General features: G+C 34.6%; 1 protein-coding gene across 13 annotated transcripts in view; it reads right to left on the bottom strand.

The window, feature by feature from the left end:
* gish (casein kinase I gish) overlaps positions 1 to 21,249 on the bottom strand; it is a 40,217-nt gene that overhangs the window by 6,028 nt on the left and 12,940 nt on the right. For 6 of the 13 annotated variants that reach the window (XM_085208320.1, XM_085208314.1, XM_085208315.1 and 3 more), the window contains exons 4-14: positions 16,956 to 17,066; positions 15,253 to 15,416; positions 14,659 to 14,773; positions 9,095 to 9,214; positions 8,191 to 8,339; positions 7,922 to 8,092; positions 6,390 to 6,464; positions 5,747 to 5,827; positions 4,164 to 4,229; positions 2,331 to 2,453; positions 164 to 285 (exon numbers count right to left, since the gene is read on the bottom strand). In XM_085208320.1, coding sequence (XP_085064446.1) covers positions 164 to 285; positions 2,331 to 2,453; positions 4,164 to 4,229; positions 5,747 to 5,827; positions 6,390 to 6,464; positions 7,922 to 8,092; positions 8,191 to 8,339; positions 9,095 to 9,214; positions 14,659 to 14,773; positions 15,253 to 15,416; positions 16,956 to 17,066 — 1,297 coding nt within the window. The remainder of the gene's footprint in view (positions 1 to 163; positions 286 to 2,330; positions 2,454 to 4,163; positions 4,230 to 5,746; positions 5,828 to 6,389; positions 6,465 to 7,921; positions 8,093 to 8,190; positions 8,340 to 9,094; positions 9,215 to 14,658; positions 14,774 to 15,252; positions 15,417 to 16,955; positions 17,067 to 21,249) is intronic. The other 7 variants (XM_085208322.1, XM_085208319.1, XM_085208327.1 and 4 more) reach the window with 5 other exon arrangements.

Genomic DNA, 21,249 nt, shown 5'->3' with positions numbered 1-21,249 from the left:
ACTAATAAGAATCAACGACGACATTCACCACTTTACACATATACGTACCTAAAATCAAACTCATCTTACCCAAAACAAGCAACAACATTTAACACTTAAAGCTACCAAGTATAAAAAAAAACTAAAATTAAAAAATAATAAAAAAAAGGAAACCAATGCATACAGTTGAAACACTGACTTGGTGTCGTCGACCACGTCCACCTCGTGGTGCTGCGTGATCGGCGTGTTGCTGTGGCCCGCCGTGGGGTCGTCCGCACCCAGCTCGCCATTCGTTGAGCTTACCACCTATATTTGTGAAAAAAATTGTTATTTCTATATTTCTTCTTGTTATTTAAATTGGAGGAAATGAAAAGCGTTGATTATCCGAATGTCTATCAACCGACGACCGATTTTCAGAAGTTCGATCAAACGAACGACCGATTATCCGAACGTCGACTAACCGGAGGGTCGATTATCGGGACGTCGACTAACCTAAAAACAAATAATCCGGAAATCTATGCCCGCCCAACTAGCGCGATTCTACTGTTTTTCGCGCAGCGTGTTGGTGTTCTTGTTACCTTACTATATTTATAAGTAATGTAGTTCAATTTGAATACTTTTATTTTTTATGGGTTAGGAACCCATGACCTCATCTTAAATCATTGTATTTTTAATAACAACAAGCTTAAAAATTGATGTTATCAATAATCTATCCGTTTCTTATTTGACTTAGAACTCTTTAAACATCATTTAAAAACCAAGCAATTTCCTACAATATTCAACAAAATCCAAATAACATTTAGATTCAGTTTCAACACATACCAAACAAATACAAGGCCTTTGGGGGGTTTATTATGCGATACAGTGTTCGGAAATTGGTTTCAATCGAACATCGAATTAGCTCTGACCAAGCGACATCAATAGCACACTAACGACAATATTATTTAAGCGTTTGCTTTAAAACCGCAAAACTCTAAAAATTATCTAAGTATTAAGTAAGCGTTTTCAAAATTTTGTTATGGATATTTTGGCTTATGTCACATTAAAAGCTCGTACGATTCATTACTGTTTCGAATAGCACATTATTGGTAGCATTGACTATAACTTTTCTTTATTTGAAATGTAAGACAATAAATTTAATCAATCATTTGAATTCGATAAAGACTATAAATTTTTAAGAAATTTATAATCGTTACATTTTTTTTTCTGTCTCCACGCTTTATGCATATAGTGGGATAGGCCTCAAGCCTAGGCTAGATGCTTCAGTATCTAGTGACAAGACACACCGTCTTCCAGTTTCCGCCCGAATTCGAGCCACTGTGTGTTGAGTAGTGAAACTCAACGTCACATTTTGCCTACCAAAGCGGGAAAATAACCAATTTTCCAAAGTAGCAATAAAAATATAACCTTAGCCTCATTTATGCCTATTTATATACGACAAATTTATACTCGATTTATACACATTTGGTTACAAATGCATCTAAATACGTTTAGTCTCAATAAAAAGATAAAGTCAACGCTTTAGCACCAAAAAAGCGACATGCAAACACACAATGGTTGCCGCAAAATGTTCAAACTGACCGTCGACACCGAGCCCGGAAATTTCACATACCGAAAATGCTTATTCTTCAACAGCTAAAAAATAAATACAACAATGTACGTACATTCACATATCAAAGACAAATAGTGGGCGAAAAAAAAAAGAATATTCGTCATGCATAATAATATAGAACGTTTACTTAATAGATCGCCATGCTCTTAGCAAAAATGTATTTCAATAATTGATAAGAATAACGTTCTGAATATAGCCTGGTGTGCGCTTAAGTAATCATGCGGTACTGGGTTCAAATCACATCTTACACTTATATTTTTTTGTATTATTTGAATATTTATATATTATAATATAAAATGCAAATTTCCTTATTAGGTTAAATAAAGTATTTTTTAGTATTATTGATTCCATTCCCATTTGTTACTAGGTTTCCGCCCACTTCAATTGCGGTAAATAATATTCTGGTGAAGACGAGCCACCATTTTTTTTTTAAATATCTACCATTTTAAAAGAAACAAATTAAATATAACTTTTAACAATAAAAATTTAAAAAATTCTACAATATATCATTTTCACATAGTTACCGACTATGACATAACCGACCTAACAAAAAATATCCTTTACACAAGATAATTCGAACCTAATACGTATCATATGCGATTATAATAACCGTTACATCAGTATATATATAGATATATCTCTCTCTCAATCTCTATCTCAATTATCAACCGGTATATATCAATTTCGACCTATCAAAAAACCCTATCACATATTAAAACCCACAACCTCCTCAACCCACCTGTACAGATCCATGTCGATCAGCGGGCGTCAGGTGTCCGGTGGCGAGGGGCGTCGCCTTGCCACTGTGCGGCCAGTTCGCCGTGTTCGCCGTGCCACCTGTGCCCGTGTCTTTTACGGCGCCCTGGAAATTTTCATTTACAATATCTAATAAAAACTTATAAGAATTTGAACGTAGCGTGATTATAATTCGCGTCTCGTGGGTGTGGTCAATAAGCCATACGTCAAAATTCTTATCCCCTTGCTATGTCTTTTCTAAAAAAATGTTTTTCTTTCTTTAGTGTGGAATATAATTTAAAAAATGTTAAAAATATTTAGAAAGTCTAAACCATGGCGTTCAATCTCGCTATATCGAGAAGTCAGCGATTGATCTAATTTTCATTGTAAAATCGAAATAAATAGAAATGTAATCTATATACACAATCGCGCATATATCAAGGAACCTGCGGGATTCATAACTCCTAATCCCCATAATCATTATTATCAATAATCATTATTATTATCAAAAAAAAATATAATACTTTTTACTATAATTATATTTGATAATAAATAAACGTTTGTATCAAAAGTGATTCTTCCAATACTATAAATACAGGTAGTTCTAAACACCTAAAGTCAATAAACCAATTAAAGTATAAAATTTCAAGTCATGCGTAACAATTTACTTTAGCTAAATCAAAATAAGATTGACCTTGCTTGGTTTGGAAATTGGCTTAAGCTAAGATAAAGCTTTAGTTAAATACTTTTAGCATTATACTATTTAATGAAAAAAAAAAACAACTGTATAATTGTTATAGGGAAAAAATACTGTATAAAAAAACAACTGTATAATTATTATAAATGTATATAGGTATTGCAATATAGTTATGTATGAAAAATATGTACAGCAGTACTAACTTTTAACTCTGTTATATAAAAAGCAATAATGTTAAAACAATAAGTAAGTGTTATTTTACGTCAACCACACTCTGGTTTAGGACATCTAGCAACGGACAGTACTGACTTTCAAAGCTACATGGTTAAAAATTAAATGATTGCCCCAAGTTTATTGTTAAATAATAAATGAAACTACTTTATGTTATGTATAAAAATATAAAATACACCTTAAAATTAGTATATTGCGACTAAAAAGAAAGATACATGAAAATTAAATAAATATTACATTATAATAATCTAATACTGTTACATATCTATTGAAATGCTATCGACATGTGAATATGGAGAGATTTGAGCTTGGGAAAGCAAACTATTGGATCAAACGTCAAACAACAGATAATAAAAATTAAAAAGCTGTCTGTGCTAAGTGGTGTAACTAATATTTCTTTTATTTATAAAATTGCAAAAAATGATTTTTAAGTTTGTTAAAAAATACAGTGATATCTGGTTAATTGGGATTTCAAGGGACCAAAGTTTTGTTCATTTAAGGAATTTATTTGAATCGAAACCTGTCCCTTACTAATAAAACGTCTCGTTCACTTTTACAGAGAATTAAGATACTGAGACCCAATTGTATAAATAAACATCAAAAATATCCTAGAAATTAGCAGGAGGCGGACGACCGGGAGCTCTGGCGCACCCAGGGGGAGGCCTATGTCCAGCAGTGGATCCAAACAGGCTGATTTGATAAGCATATTCGAAAACTCCCATTAAAAGAATTACCTCAAAAGCAAAGTGCTTGGGCCTTAATAATAGTGTATTCTCAATTTAGGTCCCATTTAACCAAATTTCACAATATATGAAATAAGTAATAATAATATTCAAAACGTTAATTTTATTTAGAAATTATAATTTTTAATACAGTTAGGCCACTTTGCCAACAGTAATAGTGTCAAACCTCTCCGGATATAAGCGCCGCCTCATCGTCCTCAACCAAACCAATCATATAATCACACAAATCATCCTGCACCGACAAACAAATTATTATGAGTCGGCCATTTTTTTTCACTAGTGTCTTTGTTTCGTTATATTTTACTAGATACATCGTCGCCGTGCATTAGTTTTTTTTCTTTAAACATTATTTAAATTTAATATGAAAGATAAAATTAGGAGAAATATATATTCTGTACAATTCGCTTGAGTTTATATTTGGAATGTTTGTCTAGTTAGATTTCAAGTGCTATGTATATTTTTAAACCATTCGAAAGTGTAAAAAAATATATAATAAGCCTTTTTTTATTTCACATAGTAGAGAATGCAAATTTTTCTTTTTTAAAGTTTTTATCAGTTATTTTTTTTTATTATTATTAATAAAATATTATTCTTTTACTCATTATTGCAAGATATGACGGTATTTAATCAAAAAGCTATAATTTCGGCATAACTAATTACAATGCACGGCGATGACTTAAATAAAGATAAATAGTTTCCAAATTAAATCTTTTTTAAAGAAAAAATTAAATAAAAACAAGCGCCATTCCCAAAAATTGTAGAAACTAGTGAAAACACTGGCCATATTAAAAAAAAATAGTCGCAAAGAAGAAAAAAATCATACCAAAGCTTATTTTATAATCATTTAATAAAAATAATTAAATGTGATTAAACATGATTTTGGTACTATGCGTGCTATATTAGTGGCAGTTATAGTTTATATTGCTACTTTTTTATTAATATTTAATTACTCAATAAACATAAACAGTAGTCAATATATATTCTATTTAAAAAGGAATATAAATATAAAGCCGTCCTGACGCAGATGCCCAATGACTGGCTGTAAATGCGATAGTTTGTGAGTCGATTCCCAGTCGAGGGGGTTGAATTAGTTTGAAATACTTCTCTCTGATAAATGTCTTGAATACTAAGTTAAGTAAGTGGTTAGGGAATGAAGTCTCTTAACACAAGGTTCCCTCAGCTTACCCTGCCACATGCGGGATACAGCGTGAAGCAAAAAAAAAATCTAATATATTGTTTCACATTTGCTGTAACTTCACGACCTTCACCTTCTATAGCATTATACGTATACAAAGACTTTAATCCAATTAAAGGACAGAAGCCTTGGCTTTCTAAATGTCAAAAATAAATCTACATTGATTTCTACTTATGCTACAATACTACCATGTGAAAAATTAAAGTTGAAATAATTAATTATATTTTTCTAGGTTTAACACTGTATACCGCATATAGGGTAGGTAGACAGAGGGAACCTAGTGTTAAGACATAATGTTCCCCAAGTACCCTTCTAATTTTCAAGACATTTCGTGTTAAGTTGCGTAACTCAATGTCGTACTATATCTTGGTGCCAGAGCGAGGCAATAACAACAACACATTCCCTCGAAGGTCCTGATTTTAGATATTTTTTAGTCTACATAGTATCTCTGATGAAGTAGTCTTTTTATCACTAATTTCTTCATAAGTTAACGATTCTTAAGTTTCCAATCTTAATTAATATAATTATATTATTACAAATTGTCTAATATTTACCTTGTGGAAGGGTTGATGTCTGTCACGGTTGGGTGACACTACGATCTCGTGACCAGTTTGTATAGAGCCCACGGGTGTAGACTGAAATTAAAAACATATCATACATTTAATTATAATAATATATATAAAACTATATGTATTTTAATTAAAAATGCTACTAGAAACCGTCGACGATAAGAAATGTGAACTACACAATTATCGAAGATGTTTCTTTTTATGATTTTCTATGTAAATGATGAAATCTACTAGAAAATAAAAAATTGATTTAAGAAATTTCCTTACTTTAAATATTTATAATAGCACAGAAATGATTTAATGACATATTATGTAGGGTTACATCAGCAAAGTAAGACCTAGCACTATTATTACCTAAATGAATATTATATTTCTAAGTTCCTTATGTATGAAAAATAAATATTAAATTATAATGAAATAATAATTTAAAAAAAAAACATGACCTAATATAAAAAATCTAGAACATTCTCCACTGATATGTGAAAGAAGCCTAATTAATACATCAACATATTTACAAAACAAAAAGATTTAGCTAAAGCTAATTGAATATCTAACTAATAGGTTTTAGTGACGTAAGCACACACACATACAAACATACATATATACTATATTTATATATAGTACTAACCTTATCGGATTTATTTCTAACGATATTGGATGGCGGCGCGTTACGCAATATTCGCATCACATGCATATTTGCGGGCTGATTGCGTGCAACATATATATAACATGCTTGTATAAAATATATTTTTTAAAGCGAAAACCGTTAAAAAACATGCTAAACGAATGTTATAATTTCATAATTTAAATTGCAAAAAAAAGCTACATTTATTTATTCATTTTAAATCAAAAAAACATGAAATAAATAAAAAAAACTACACAAAAAACACAAATTTACGAAATAGCTTTATTAATAATAACAATAATAAATTACAACATCTAGCAATTAAGAATTTAACCAAAAGCAATGTTATACAAATTAATCTAGTGTTAAAGGGTTAAAAAAAGAGGTTAAACTATAGTTTATAAGGTTTAAAAAAAGCGTTACACGAAGCAGTTAATGTAAGCACTCATATATTTGAATAAGGTATTGATGTAAACACACATTTTCCCAATGAATGTAGAACAAAGTTACAGGCTGAAATATAATTCAATAGAGTACTTTAAATAATCAAATTATTTATAACAATAATTACTATATAGTAATATTTACAATAACCTTTTCAATGTCAATATTGTATTTTAAAACTACAAATGGTTCACAGGTCTACAGAAAGTTTAAAAAAAATATCTTCTTTAATTGTAATTTTACATACAAATATATAAAATATAAACATTTTTTATACGTTCGATTATTTAAATTGCGTTTCTAGGTCAATTAAAGTGATCTTCAGATCTTCTAAGTTAGTCTTCAATTGTGTTAACTCATCACCTATGTGTGATGGAAAAATTATAGTTAAATGACGTCATGAAATGATATAAATCAAACTACATTTTTTTAGCTTCATTTAATCTGCACATAGCGGGGTAGGTAGAGGGAAACTAGGAACCTAAGACACTCCATTCCCATTAAGAAATTTACATTCCCCACTTTCCGCCGAATTCTGGAGAAATTGTGTATCAAACTACACATACTTTTGAACACATTTAAAATTTGTACAAATGTACGGGAAAGTGAACCACCTATAAGTAAGAGATCGATGCTATAAATACAACTAATATTATGAAGTTGATGAGTTTATTTGGTAGAGTGGACTAATCTCAGAAACAACCCAAGTACAACGAAAGCAACCAAGTGCCTTTATCTTAAATTTAATCTTATACACTAATGCAAACAAAGAATTATAGACATATAAGCATATAGAAAAACATACAGTCAAGCAAGCAGTCAAGTGCATTAGTAACAAAAAATAATAGATTATCATTTATTTTTTGTTTTAACAAAATTGTATAAGAGATTCAACGTGGGCTACGTTGAGATAACGATGTGCAGTGGCTACTTGAATGAAATGCAAAAGGCGCAAGTTCAATTTCTATATAGCTGGCATTTCTAAACAGAATCATAGAGAAGACACAAAAGTACAACCAAGCACACAACCTATAAATAAATCCATGTTTTATCCTGATGCAAGTGCACTCAAGCTACAAACGAATGCATACCATTGTCTTCCCAGTCCAGTCGAACTCCCCGTCATCGACGTAGCCGCGACGGTCAAAGAGGTCGCGGAACATGCGTCGCAGCTGGTCGTAGTCGGGCGTCTCGAAGAAGTCGAGGCGGCGCACGTAGCGCAGGTACGTGGCCAGCTCCTCAGGGTGACCCTCGCACAGCACCTGCGAGTCCACGTCCAATAATGTATTATCTGGACTTAAAGGAAGATTAACGTTTATTTCTTTATTTCTATATATAATATACACTTCCAATACATTACCTCTATAGGAGTAGCTCGTTTGGTATCTCCAATTTTTTGGTATCGTTCTTTAAGTGTATCAGCTTTTAAACCCTGCCAGGGTAAGGAACCACGTAAAAAATACATAAACATATGCCCCAGAGCTTCCAGGTCGTCGCGTCTAGATTGTTCTGGAATAAAAATGTTATAATAAGAATTCGCTATTTTTATACATTTCAAATTAAACTCTTGGAACGGATTAATTGTGTTATAAATATTTTAAGTAAAAGTAAAAAGTAAAAATTTAAGGATCGATCGGAAAATCATTTCAGTTTTGATATTTTTAGAATTTTTAGAATTATACCAGAATATGTTTATATCGAAGCATTTTTAAAAATAGGATATAAAATCTATGAATCACTAAGGAATAAATATTACTGTTATAAAACTAAATATCATTAAACATTGCAATTAAGTTAAAAATAATACTTGAGTCATTTAAATAATGGGCTACAAAAAAATAATAAAACCGTTACAGTAATTAATTTTCACTAAAAAAAATTATGCTTAGAAATTAGTTTCGTCATCTCAACGCATTAGTGTAACGTTAAAAAGCATACAAATAAAACAATAAAAGAAATTTTAAATAATATAATATGAAATTATAAAACAATTAGCTAATGAGGTCATTATTAAATCAGCAAGTCGAGCTGGAAATTATTTTTTAGGTATATATACGACGGTTGTGGTTTCGATCGCCTTTCGAGGGACCTTTTTAATTCTCATACAGTATAACGACACTGCTCTTCATTTGCATTCTGTGTATTTAACAACGTTATAGAAGCGAGTGATCTTTAAATGTAGAAAAAGAAAGAAATATATTTTTATTTTTTTTTGTTTTTTATAATGTAGCACAACACTAGTCGGCACATATTGCAGTACTTACCTTTTCCTAAATGTGTATTTATTGACATGTATCTCGCAGTCCCCGTGAGCGACTTGTGCTCCCGGTACGGGATATGTTTGTTTGTCTCTAAGTCTATATATTCTTTGGCCAAACCGAAATCTGTGAAAAAATCACATATATTACTATCATATAAATGTATAAGTAAAAATAAGCATTTTCTCATTCCCTATAACATTCAAAAACTTTTACTTTTAAATTAAAAATATATCTTTATATATTTTTTACTATTGAGAAAAAAATATATTAAGATAGATTGTTGTTTCCCTGTAATTAAAATTCACACGAAAAATAATATTTTCTATAATATAAAGTATAATTCGAATTTCTTCTAATCATTTAATAGGCACATTAATATAATTTGACACCGCCATTGAACGTAGTAGGTTTATTAATATATTGAATGTCTCATACAACAAAAATTTAATTTTTATCTATAGATAATTTATTATAAAAACAGCAGAAAAAAAGCCTAATACTTATATATGACAAAAGATATATTTTTTAAATTCCTTCCAATTTGCGCAGTATTAAATTTATTTGCAATCAACGGTTGTGGGTTTGATCTACATTCGGAAGAACGAATCATTTTCACTTTCCCATTCTAGCAAAGTACGGCGTTGAGTTTCGCCATTAGTCATTATATTGTGTCTCGAATTGAGACAGAAGCAAATTGAATTGGATAGATACTGGCCCGGATTTAAAAAAATGCTTTCAAGTCTTAGATCGATCTTGAGATGACATTTAAATTCATAGATACATAATTCATTTATAGCTATATAATCCCTACGTATCCTGCAATATGAGGGAAACAGCGTGAAACACTTATATTATGCGCGCAGTGTAGACAGTTCGAGGGAATGCGATCGCCTCAAAAAGCGGTCAAACAAGGGAACTTAGAATACTTGGAAACAGCTATTGTTGGAAAGGTATGATTCAGTCTTTATCAATCGGCCATAATGGGTGATGTTTCGACCGTTCTACTTGTAGGTTATTATTAACCTTTAAGTATGGACGTCGGGTCTGACAGACCAGACAGTTCTACGAATTCTACAAATCGGCCACTTCTCGGTGACCTCCGCCACTGAGTCTCTCAGTACCTTTCGTATTAATGACAAAATGAATGTAGATAGCAGTGGTTGTGTCTCTGGGTTCAAAACACGTGAGTATTTAACTTTCTAAACGGGGTCTGGGTCTGTCAGACCCGACGTCCATGTTTCCCATACATGAATTATTTCAAAACGCCATATATTTTTATAATATTACAAAATATACTTTAATATTTTAATTGTATTATTTGTATTCAAATGTTTTTATTGTTATATATCATATATTATTTTGCATTGTTTGTTATATATTTTAGTAATATAAATATTATTTACCTAAAAAAGATTCAATTTTTTTAGTTTTTATGATAAAATGGAAAAAAATGATCGACCTAGCACGTCAGGGACAAAAATATCGGTACTTTATAATCAACATCAAACGAAAGAATTGGACGACGACATTTTATAAAGAAAATAGCACTTTATCAAATAAAAAGACGCGTTTCGTGTACTAAACTACTGTAAGAATTGAGAATGACTTTGACTCGCGTTTCGCGATCTGATCTATCATTTATTGAACATGAAGCTAAAAAAATAGTTTTGGGTTCTTGAAAAACATGTACACACTTTGCCCCCAAAAGATATATAGAAAGACAACACATACTTATGTTGACTGCAATCGTCCTGTTAGCCTACAATGTTGAAAGCCATTGTGTATCGATGTTCAATTGTACCTTAACTTGAGGTGTTGTCAAAATTTTTATTTTATAACATAAGATGAAATTTCTTTATTTTTTTTATTTGTTAGACTTTATATTTTGTTAAAAAAATATTTATTTTATTATCTGTCTTTTTTTAATAGTATTATTTTCTTAAGAGTCATCCCATGTGGCCAAAGACTGAAATTGTGACTTTAAGTTACTTAAATCGTTGTGATGCGTAAACTTTAATAAAAAGCGATTTTATTTATATTTATTTTGTTGGATTTAAGGCTATTCATGTAAACTAAAACATAAAATTGTCTTCTTCCTTTAAAAAACAGCCGGAATATGACCAATAAATACACTGGTCTGACAGACCCGACGTCCATATGTATGTTATAAAACAATCACGTCCATAGTTAAAGGTTAATATTGTACAGTTTTGTAAAGTGTGAATTAAACATAATTTAATATTTTCTAATAGCTTAACGCTGTATCCCGCACATAGCAGGTTTAGGCAGAGGGAACCTGGGAACCTTGTGTTAAGACACTCAGTTCCCCATGCAAACAATCACCCACATTCCGAATCCTTGGCCTTCCAAGGCATTGCGTGTTGAGTGGAGGAACACAACGCTGCGCTTCGCCTGATTACCAAAGCAAAGAAATAAAAATATTAAATATTTTATTTCCTCCTTTCCTTTCTTTTTTTTCTCTACTTACTTCCTTCCAAATCGTAACAACTTTACAACAACTATTATTATTTAAGTTTCTCTCGTCCTAAAAAGACTTTTTAAAAATAATCACATATTAAGAAGCAGCTTAGTTCTGGTGTTCGTTTATTAAAGTCTCAGAAAAACCTGAACTCTAAAAATTATAATTGTTTTGAGGTTCATCCTATTTTCCACGGAACGTACTAACAAAAGAAATTAAAATAAGAGACAATCAAGTCATATACACTAAACGTTATAAAAACCTTTCCAAATCGAGAAATTTCATTTATAAAAATACTTAAACAGAATAATAGTCTTGAATGGTGTCATAGTAAGCACGAAATGCCAGCGTGGGTTCGATGCCCACTGGAGGAAAGGAAATACATTTTCATATTCCCCGCTCTGGTAACGAGGTAGGAGAGAAGGGAAGTGTCTCAGCACTAGGTTCCCTTCATGTGCTGAATACACCGTAAAACCGTAACCCTTAAAACGTATAAACGCTTACAAGCACATTAACAGTAACATAATATAATGCGAGTAAAGCCTTAGGCTTAGAGCTACCTATACTGTATTACAACCGCAGACCTCTCTATCGTACGTATAGTATTACCTCACTCGTATTCAATGCACCGTGTTACCTAACGACACATATTGTACTCCATCGCGTTATCAATTATCGCATACGGTTGCTTTCATTTATGTAGGTTTATGTATATTAGAAAGGCTTTTTTGGTGCCATTATTTTTAATATCTTTTAGCCTAATAAAGTTTACGAAAAAACATCTTCAAATATGGTATTAAATAATTTATACGTAAACGAATGATATTAAATTAATATACATAGACGGAACAGACAATAGGAACCTAAAAAAATACCTGCTCACTAAAATATAGGTAGGGTAACTATATATATGTACTAGCGGCCCGCTCGCGGTTTCACCCGCGTGAACTATGTTATTATTAATTTCTGTCTCCATGACTACGTCCTAGTGACGTCTATGCAAAATTTGAGACTTAGCATTTGTAGTAACGAAGTTTCATACAAACTTTCGACCCCAAAAACAACCCCTTAGAAGTCGAATATTGCAAATTCCCGTCTTAGCGAGCACCTACGTCCTATAAGTAACTCCTATGCAAAATTTCAGATTCCTAGCACATGTAGTTTCTGAGATTTCGTGATGAGTGAGTGACCTTTCGATTTTATATATATACTAGCGGCCCGCTCGCGGTTTCACCCGCGTGAACTATGTTATTATCAATTTCTGTCTCCATGACTACGTCCTAGTGACGTCTATGCAAAATTTGAGACTCCTAGCATTTGTAGTAACGAAGTTTCATACAAACTTCCGACCCCAAAAACAACCCCTTAGAAATCGAATATTGCAAATTCCCGTCTTAGCGAGCACCTACGTCCTATAAGTAACTCCTATGCAAAATTTCAGATTCCTAGCACATGTAGTTTTTGAGATTTCGTGATGAGTGAGTGACCTTTCGATTTCATATATATAGATGTATAACAGATATGTAAAAAAAAAACAAGTTTAATTATGATATCATTTTTAAATATATTATTAAAAATAAAATAAAAGCACCGAAAGCCAGCTGACGTAGGGTCCGCTGTTCATATTGTCTGCAGTGCATAATGGGATTACGAAGGCCAAGTAGCTATCGATTGGCGAAAACTGGGCCTTTTGAAGGCGAAATGTTTATCTTACTCGAATTGACCTCCATTTTGCATAATTATATAATTATGAAACTGATTTGTATAACATGTCAAATTAGACGATATTATAGACTAAAAAATAATTTATTGAATATATTATTTTTTAAATTTATTAACGGTGGAGTAGACAGGATCTGTAATTTAATTTATTCTTCATTTTGATAATTAAGAGGCATCCCTTGTATAAAAAAGAAATCTGACATTATTTTTTAATTTCACTATATGGGATAAAAGCCTACAATTAATATTATGTTTAATCAAAAATAGAAATATAACACAAGCGCCACATAAATTAGTACAATGAAAATATAATCCAAAGTTATTTTATAATTATTTTCATTCGTTTAACAAATTAAAAATAGGATTTGGTCTAAATGTAGAGTCAAAACTCGGCGGAGAGTGGAAAACGGAGTTCCTTAACACTACTTTCCCTGTACCTATCCTGATGTGTGCGGGATACAGCGTGAAGCTGATCAGTACATAAGCCATGTATTACATGTTATCTATAACGTCTATAATAATTTGCAGTAATACAGTTATAAATTCAACTTTATATGGAACTTAATCGTCCAACACGTTTCATTGAACTAGTTAATTCAACTATGGGGTCACTTTTTGTGGCGGCACACTTACATGTTATTAATGGCTGCTATATTTTTTTTGATAAAAAAATACATAAAATATAGCAGTCGTCACGACCGCTATGACGTTTACGCTGACAGTCCAAAGGTTCCTTTACATTTCTAGATTTATGTGTTATATATATATATTATTTATAATTATACGACTAAACGAGGCATTGAATTAAAAAATAATCTCTTACTATAAACCGTACGTCATTATCAATTGTATTTGTGATTATAGACTTTATATAATTTAAGATGAGTCATAGTTTAATATTTTTTTAATTTATGCGCTTAGTCCCTAGCACTTACAATAAAAGTTGTTTCGACTCATACAGAAGTTAAATATTTTGAATGTATGTAGCATAAGTATAAACGAGGCCAGTCGTGACGTAAGTAAAGTAAGACTGTAAACGCGACAGGTTATGGGTTCGATTCCCAATCGAGGAAATGAAATATTTAATATATCCATTTTCTTCGTTCTGGTTTCGAAACAAAGCGCATGGTTGAGTTGCGCCATTCAACACGCAAACGCAATGCCTACAGAATTTGACGGAAAATGGGGGATCGGAGTGATTTAACACTAGATTCCCTCTGCCTACCCTGTCATGAGCTGAATACATCGTGACGCAAAAAAAAATACAAAGTGTAAATAAAAAACGTGTCAAATTACGTCAACGAACATGAATGAACAGGTACGTTCACAATACAAGTCCATAAGATACAATACGTCAAAAACTCACCAATGATGTGTATGATTTTTTCTCTTTTACTCGTAGCTCTACCTATTAAAAAATTCTCGGGTTTCACGTCCCGATATATTAGATGTCGCGTGTGGACATATTCGATGCGATGTAACTGGAAAAGATGGGCACCAGTTAGTCATTAGTTGCGTCTTCCTTGCGGTGTTTGGACCGAATTGTTCTAATTCTTAATTAATCAAATTTATAAGTAAAGGTTCGGAGCCTCCAACTCATATAAGTTTTGTAATTAAAAAAACAATTTTTAATTCTCTTGGCTAAAACACAATTAGTAAAGTGTTTCAGTGTTTTATAGATCAAACACTAAGTAAGACGAACATCCAAGGATATGCTCGAATTGATGTTAATTTATCTATTCCAACTAAAGTATGGAGTTCATTCTTAATGCAGGTACTATGCTATACATTCGTGCCAAAACAACTCCAATACAGTAAATCTATATTACTGTAACCGTTCACAACTAGGTCAAAAAGTACCATAAAAATATCCTATTAAAAGTTGCTAAATTATACTAAAACATATATTTTAAACTTTCAAAGGGAAATTAAAAAACTATTAATATTAGCAAAAACTCACCAGCTGCATAGCGATCATCAATACAGTCTTTAAGGAGAAACGACGGCCGCACAAATCGAACAAATCCTCTAACGACGGACCGAGCAGTTCCATGACCAAGGCATTGTATTTACCACACGGGCCAAAGTAGTACACTTCGGGTATGCCTTCCGCCGTCGAGGGTGCTAAAGGGTCCACGGGAAGTAGGCAGGGAAGATAGGAAGAGATAGATGTTTTAGACACTACTTACTTTAAGTGAACATTGCTCTCTCGAACCGCTTGTTACACAACACAGAAGCCGATATTGAATCGCGAGAGCAATGTATTAAAAAAACCAATGGGTAAAAAAAAGTGCTTGTGGCGGCTATGACAACGACATGACCTATGTTTGTTCCCGAAATGGGGGTAACCACGTATTCGATATCGGTTGCGGTGTTGTGTTGCGAGGCTTTGCCGCGTGAATAGGGAATAGCGCACCTAGTGAAGGTCTCATTTTGTATTTCAATGACGAAGTCATTCTAATAATTAATTAATTTAAGTTCTATACAATTAAATCATTTAACGTAATAAACTTTTGAATTATTTATGAAAACAAATTTTGTATATATATAATTTTTTTCATAATAACGAAATACAAAATGACGACAAACGCTATTCCTACACTTTACTACGTACAACGTTTGTATTGTATTCGTCAACTTACTAATTGCATAGCGATCATAAGGACCGTCTTGAGTCTGAACCTCCTCCCGCAATGTACAAAGAGGTCCTCTAAAGAGGGTCCTAGCAACTCCATGACCATGGCGTTGTAGCGACCGCCACAAGTACCCAAGTAGTATACTTTTGGTATGCCCTCTGGCCAAAATTATTTATTATTTATTTATTATATTAAGAATAAGAAAAATCTTATCTAGCGTTAAATTACGTGAGTTTTCTTTTGATCGTTCATCATGAATCATCTATTTTTTTTAGAAAACAACTTCTATGAAATATTAGTTTAATTCTTAAGTTAAATATACCATTTCTTACTTTATAACAAAACATATTTGAAGCACAAATGAGACTCTAAAAACATTATTTTTTTAAGGCTTAGAATATAATATTACTTAACTTTCATAATTAATTTCACTATAAAGTAAATAATGGCATTTTCTGTCGGCTATTAGACAAAGTTACCTCACAACGATAATAAACAATTATCTTTTTCAGATAAGATAAGCCCGAGAAAATCTAAAACTGTCTCGAACATATTTACGTAATAATTTTAAATTTTTTAAGTCATCACTAAATTGCTAATAATATTTTTATTAATAATTACATAAAAAGAGGTGTATTCTAAACATTCCGTTCAGTAGTGTAGCGAAAATATTACACTCTTATGAAATGTTTCTGGGAACGTACACAAACTACACGTATCGCGTAAACAATGACGAGCGTTGTGTACATACACTATTTACAACTACTGTTGTTAACGTTAACAATTGAGATCTTTCTTTATTAGAATCTGTGATTTCTTTTAAGAAAAAAAAAACATAAAATAGAGTTAATTTCCATATCTTTTAGGCATTCAGTAAAATAAGTCTCAATTTAAAAATATTTGAACAATAGGTTATACTCAAAACAAAAATTAACTATCGATTTTTAATAAATAAAAAACGAATATAAATAATATTTTAAATCGACACATTAAACGTTTATAATATCGATTACAAGTCAAGACTTACCGTGCGTTCCTAATAGTTTGTAAAATCGATATTCTAGATGTAATTGTGGAGCCTTGGACTTCATAGGCTCCATCTTTATCGCTACATGTTCATTGTTGTATAGATTTTTACCTGCAAAACAAAACAATTGTCTTAGAACTAGCCGGGTAAAATTACAAATTTACATAACCTTTATAAATATATTAGAATGACGAAGAGGCCAGTCGTGTCACAGAGGCACAAGCGTGTAAACGGAAATGAAATATTTAACATTTTCGTTTGTTTGCTCTGGTGCCAAAGCTAAACGCGGCGTTAAGTTCCGACACTCGGCACCCAATGCCTTGAAAATTTGACAGAAAGTGGGAAGCGGAGTATCTTAACACTAGGCTCTCCCCTTGCCTATCCTGCTACATGCGGAATAGAGCATGAAGCTGAAAGAAAAAAAAAGGGAATGACGCAAACAAACATCCGTATGGGCGTATTTAAAGAAACTTACGCTTCATTATCATTTTGTAAAGTGTTTATGAACGATTACGGCATTGGCATGAAATATATGAAGATAATCAAATGAACAGATGGCCGCTATTAAAATACAATTACGGATATACTATTCTATTTTGACTAAGGAAGAATAAAATTTATTAAATTTCTAATGCAGCGAGCTTTTTATTACATCCTATACGGGATATTTGTGTGAGAATTTAAGCTTTTTAAACATCAGTTCAGCGGTAAATGAGGAATGGATGCTCTCAACACTAGGTTCCTTCTGCCTGCCCTGCAGTACGCGGAATACAGCGTGACGCTACAATAAATTATTAACTCATTGCATTCCAGCTTAAATTTTACTGTAAATACACAACATTTTCACCACTGTACCATACACAAGAACGTCAATTAATGTTTAAATGACTTTAAACTGGGACAAACGTACCAACTGATTTAATATCTAAAATGCACCCGATAAAAATAACAATTTTAATAGTACCAAATATTTAAAATGTATTAATAATTAATAATTTAAATATCCAATATGCCGCCTTTGATTGGTTGACATGTGTGACGTGACGAGTCTGGCGATTCGAGATAAGGTTCCTCGTAAAGATCCACGTTATCGAATCTCGATGGTCGGCTATCTTATCGGGGGACAAATTAAATGGAACAATGGTACCTATAGGTACCCATCGATATACCTTCTTACTACAATGTTATCTTGAAGGAACAATTGATATTATATTTGTTTGAATAATTGCAAAGACGGTTAGTTTTTATTCTTGTGGCACGTAATCCCGAGGCCATGGCCACGTAGGCCTGATGTTCTTTTCGATTTCTTCGCTCTTGTGTCGACGCAAAACGCCGTGTTGAGTTCCGCCACCCAACCCGTAATTCCTTTTAGAATTCAGCGGAAAATGGGGCACGGGGTGACTTAACTAGGTTCCCTGCTGTGTGCAGGATGCAGCGTGACGTAATTTTTGACAACTTTTATTGTTCTCAAATATATTCTTTCAAGAGAAACAGTTTATTATTAGCAATAGCTATATCAGTGGAGAGCATAATTGATTAGATCGATTAAACGTCTTACGCACAGGGCGTGGGTTTTAATCCTGCTACGTCCTGAACTATAAATTGTAAGACTTAATTCTACAAGCATACTTAACCTACAAACTACATTGCATCCAGAGGATGGCCTGACTAATATCTGTCCGATATTTGTTTGTGGGCATACGGGTACGCGACCCCGGATCCTCGAGCCGCCACTCTTACATCCTCATCCAGTCCGTAAGAATGGTGTCCTAACCCCCCCCCCCCCTTCCCCTCCTCTTTTCCTTAGCTCCCTCCTTTTACCTATCCTACCCCTTCTATTTTCCTCTCCCCCCCGGTTTTTCCCCACAAAGGGGTTTTGGTGGTCAGACGGCAGTCGCTCCATGTAAAAAACCGCCATCCGCCGACATAATGAAAAGTCACAGAAAGAAACTGGGTACGGCTAGGGCGTCGCCGCTAAACGACGCGCAGGCACATCGCCCTACACCTGCGATAAGTGGGCCAGGGCTACCGTGTCAAGTACGGGCATGGTTAAAGACGCGAGTACCCAGAAGGAAACTCCGCTTTGCAACGTGGAATATTGGCTCTCTAACCGGACGATGCAGGGAACTCGCAGATGTACTCATGAGACGTCGGGTCCAGTGTGCTTTCCTCCAGGAAACTCGCTGGAAGGGCAATAAGTCCCGTAACATCGGACAGGGTTACCGGCTTATATACACTGGGTCACCTTCGGGTAGAAACGGTGTAGCGGTAGTGCTTTCTGAAGAGCTTCAGAATGGGCTCCTTGAAGTTGACCGTCGCTCCGACCGCTTGATGCGAGTGAGGGTACTGATTGAGGGCGTTATCACAAACTTAATCAGTGCCTATGCTCCCCAGGCGGGATGTAGCGCGGCCGAAAAGGAGACATTCTGGGAGCAGTATGAAGGGGTGCTACTTGCTGTGCCGTGTACCGAAGTGGTCTTAGTTGGGGGGGACTTGAACGGGCACGTCGGTAAGGCTGCTGAGCCGTATGAACGTGTTCACGGGGGTTTTGGGCACGGTCTTCGCAATGCAGAGGGAGAAAACATTCTGAGAACCTGTATTGCGTCTGATCTGGCCGTCGTGAATACGTTCTTCCAAAAGAATTCTCAGCACCTTATCACGTATAAGTGCGGGTCCCACTCAACTCAAATAGACTACTTATTGACCAGACGGTGTCATATGGGCAGGGTAACTAACTGTAAGGTCATTCCAGGCGAAAGCCTAACGGCCCAACATCGTCTTCTTGTCATGGACTTTAACGTCACTCCGAAGAAGAAAGTAGCCGAGAAACGTAGGCCTCGGATCAAGTGGTGGTTGCTGAATGGACCGATGCAGACCGACTTCCTGGCAGAGGTGAAAAGTCATAATCTTTCGACTAACACCGAGACTGCTCAGGACGCTTGGGATCGGGCTCAGTCGGCAATCATTGCGGCAGGCAGGCGAGTTCTTGGCGTTTCTAGGGGAGGACGTGTCATCGACAAGGAGACATGGTGGTGGAATGACGAGGTCCAGGAGGTGACTCGTGAAAAGAAGGCTGCCTTTAAGAAGTGGCAGGAATCTAACTCTCCTGAAGACAGACTGGAGTACACAGTAGCTAAACGTGCCAGTAAAAGAGCTGTAGCCAGAGCCCGCAGTGAGAGTTTGTCACCATTGTATGATAAACTTGAAACTGTGGAGGGGCAGAAGCTCATTTACAAACTGGCACGTTCCCGGGATAAAGTGACGCAAGATATCGCAAAATGTCTTTGCGTCAGAGATTTCCAGGGCACGCTGCTCTGTAATCATGACTCTGTGAAGGAGAGGTGGAGAAGCTACTTCCAGGAGTTGCTGAATACTCAGCACCCATGCAGTCTTCATCACGACCCACCGCCTAACCTCGGACTTATTGCCCCAATAACCATAGACGAAACACGTAATTGCCTTCGACGCATGAAGAACGGAAAAGCGGTGGGACCTGACGACATTCCGATCGAAGCGTGGAAATCGTTGGGCTCTCTTGGTGTGCTCATGCTTACTGACCTTTTTAACCATATCTTGAACACTGGTAAGATGCCGCATCAGTGGCGGCTTAGCTTCATTACCCCTATTTACAAAGGAAGGGGCAGTGTTCAAGATTGTGGTAGTTATAGGGGCATTAAGCTTATGAGTCATACCATGAAGCTCTTCGAGCGCATGATCGACCTCAGGCTCCGCCGAGAGTGTACTGTCTCTGAGTCTCAATATGGATTTCAGCCAGGATCGGGCACCATGGACGCCATTTTTGCCCTCAGAACTTTGATGGAGGCATACAGGGAAAAAAGGAGAGCTCTGCACGTGGCCTTTTTAGATCTGCAGAAGGCCTTTGACTGTGTGCCTCGTCAGTGTATCTGGTGGGCATTGCGATCCAAAGGGATCCCTGAGGCCTATATTGAGATTATCAGAGGCATGTACCACGATTCCGCTTCTATGGTTAGGACTGCTGTTGGCGACACTAGACCCTTCCCGATTACAGTGGGGGTTCACCAGGGCTCGGCTCTTAGTCCGTTCTTGTTCAATGTAGTGCTCGATACTGTCTCGGCTCACATCCAGGACCAGCCTCCATGGCTGATGATGTATGCCGACGACATAGCACTCATTGCCGAGAACCGACTGACGCTGGAGCGTAAAGTGAACCTCTGGAAGGGTACGCTTGAAAACGGCGGTCTTAAACTAAATGTGTCGAAGACAGAGTACATGGCCTGCGGGAGCCGGGACTCGAGCACCATCCTTATAGGTC

This window comes from Heliconius melpomene, chromosome 4 (genome assembly GCF_056956725.1).
Source record: "Heliconius melpomene rosina isolate 202511_hmr_F chromosome 4, ASM5695672v1, whole genome shotgun sequence".
Classification (NCBI taxonomy): Eukaryota; Metazoa; Arthropoda; class Insecta; order Lepidoptera; family Nymphalidae; genus Heliconius; species Heliconius melpomene.
The sequence above is the reverse complement of the archived record's forward strand: the minus strand, read 5'-3'. Positions and strand labels throughout refer to the sequence as shown.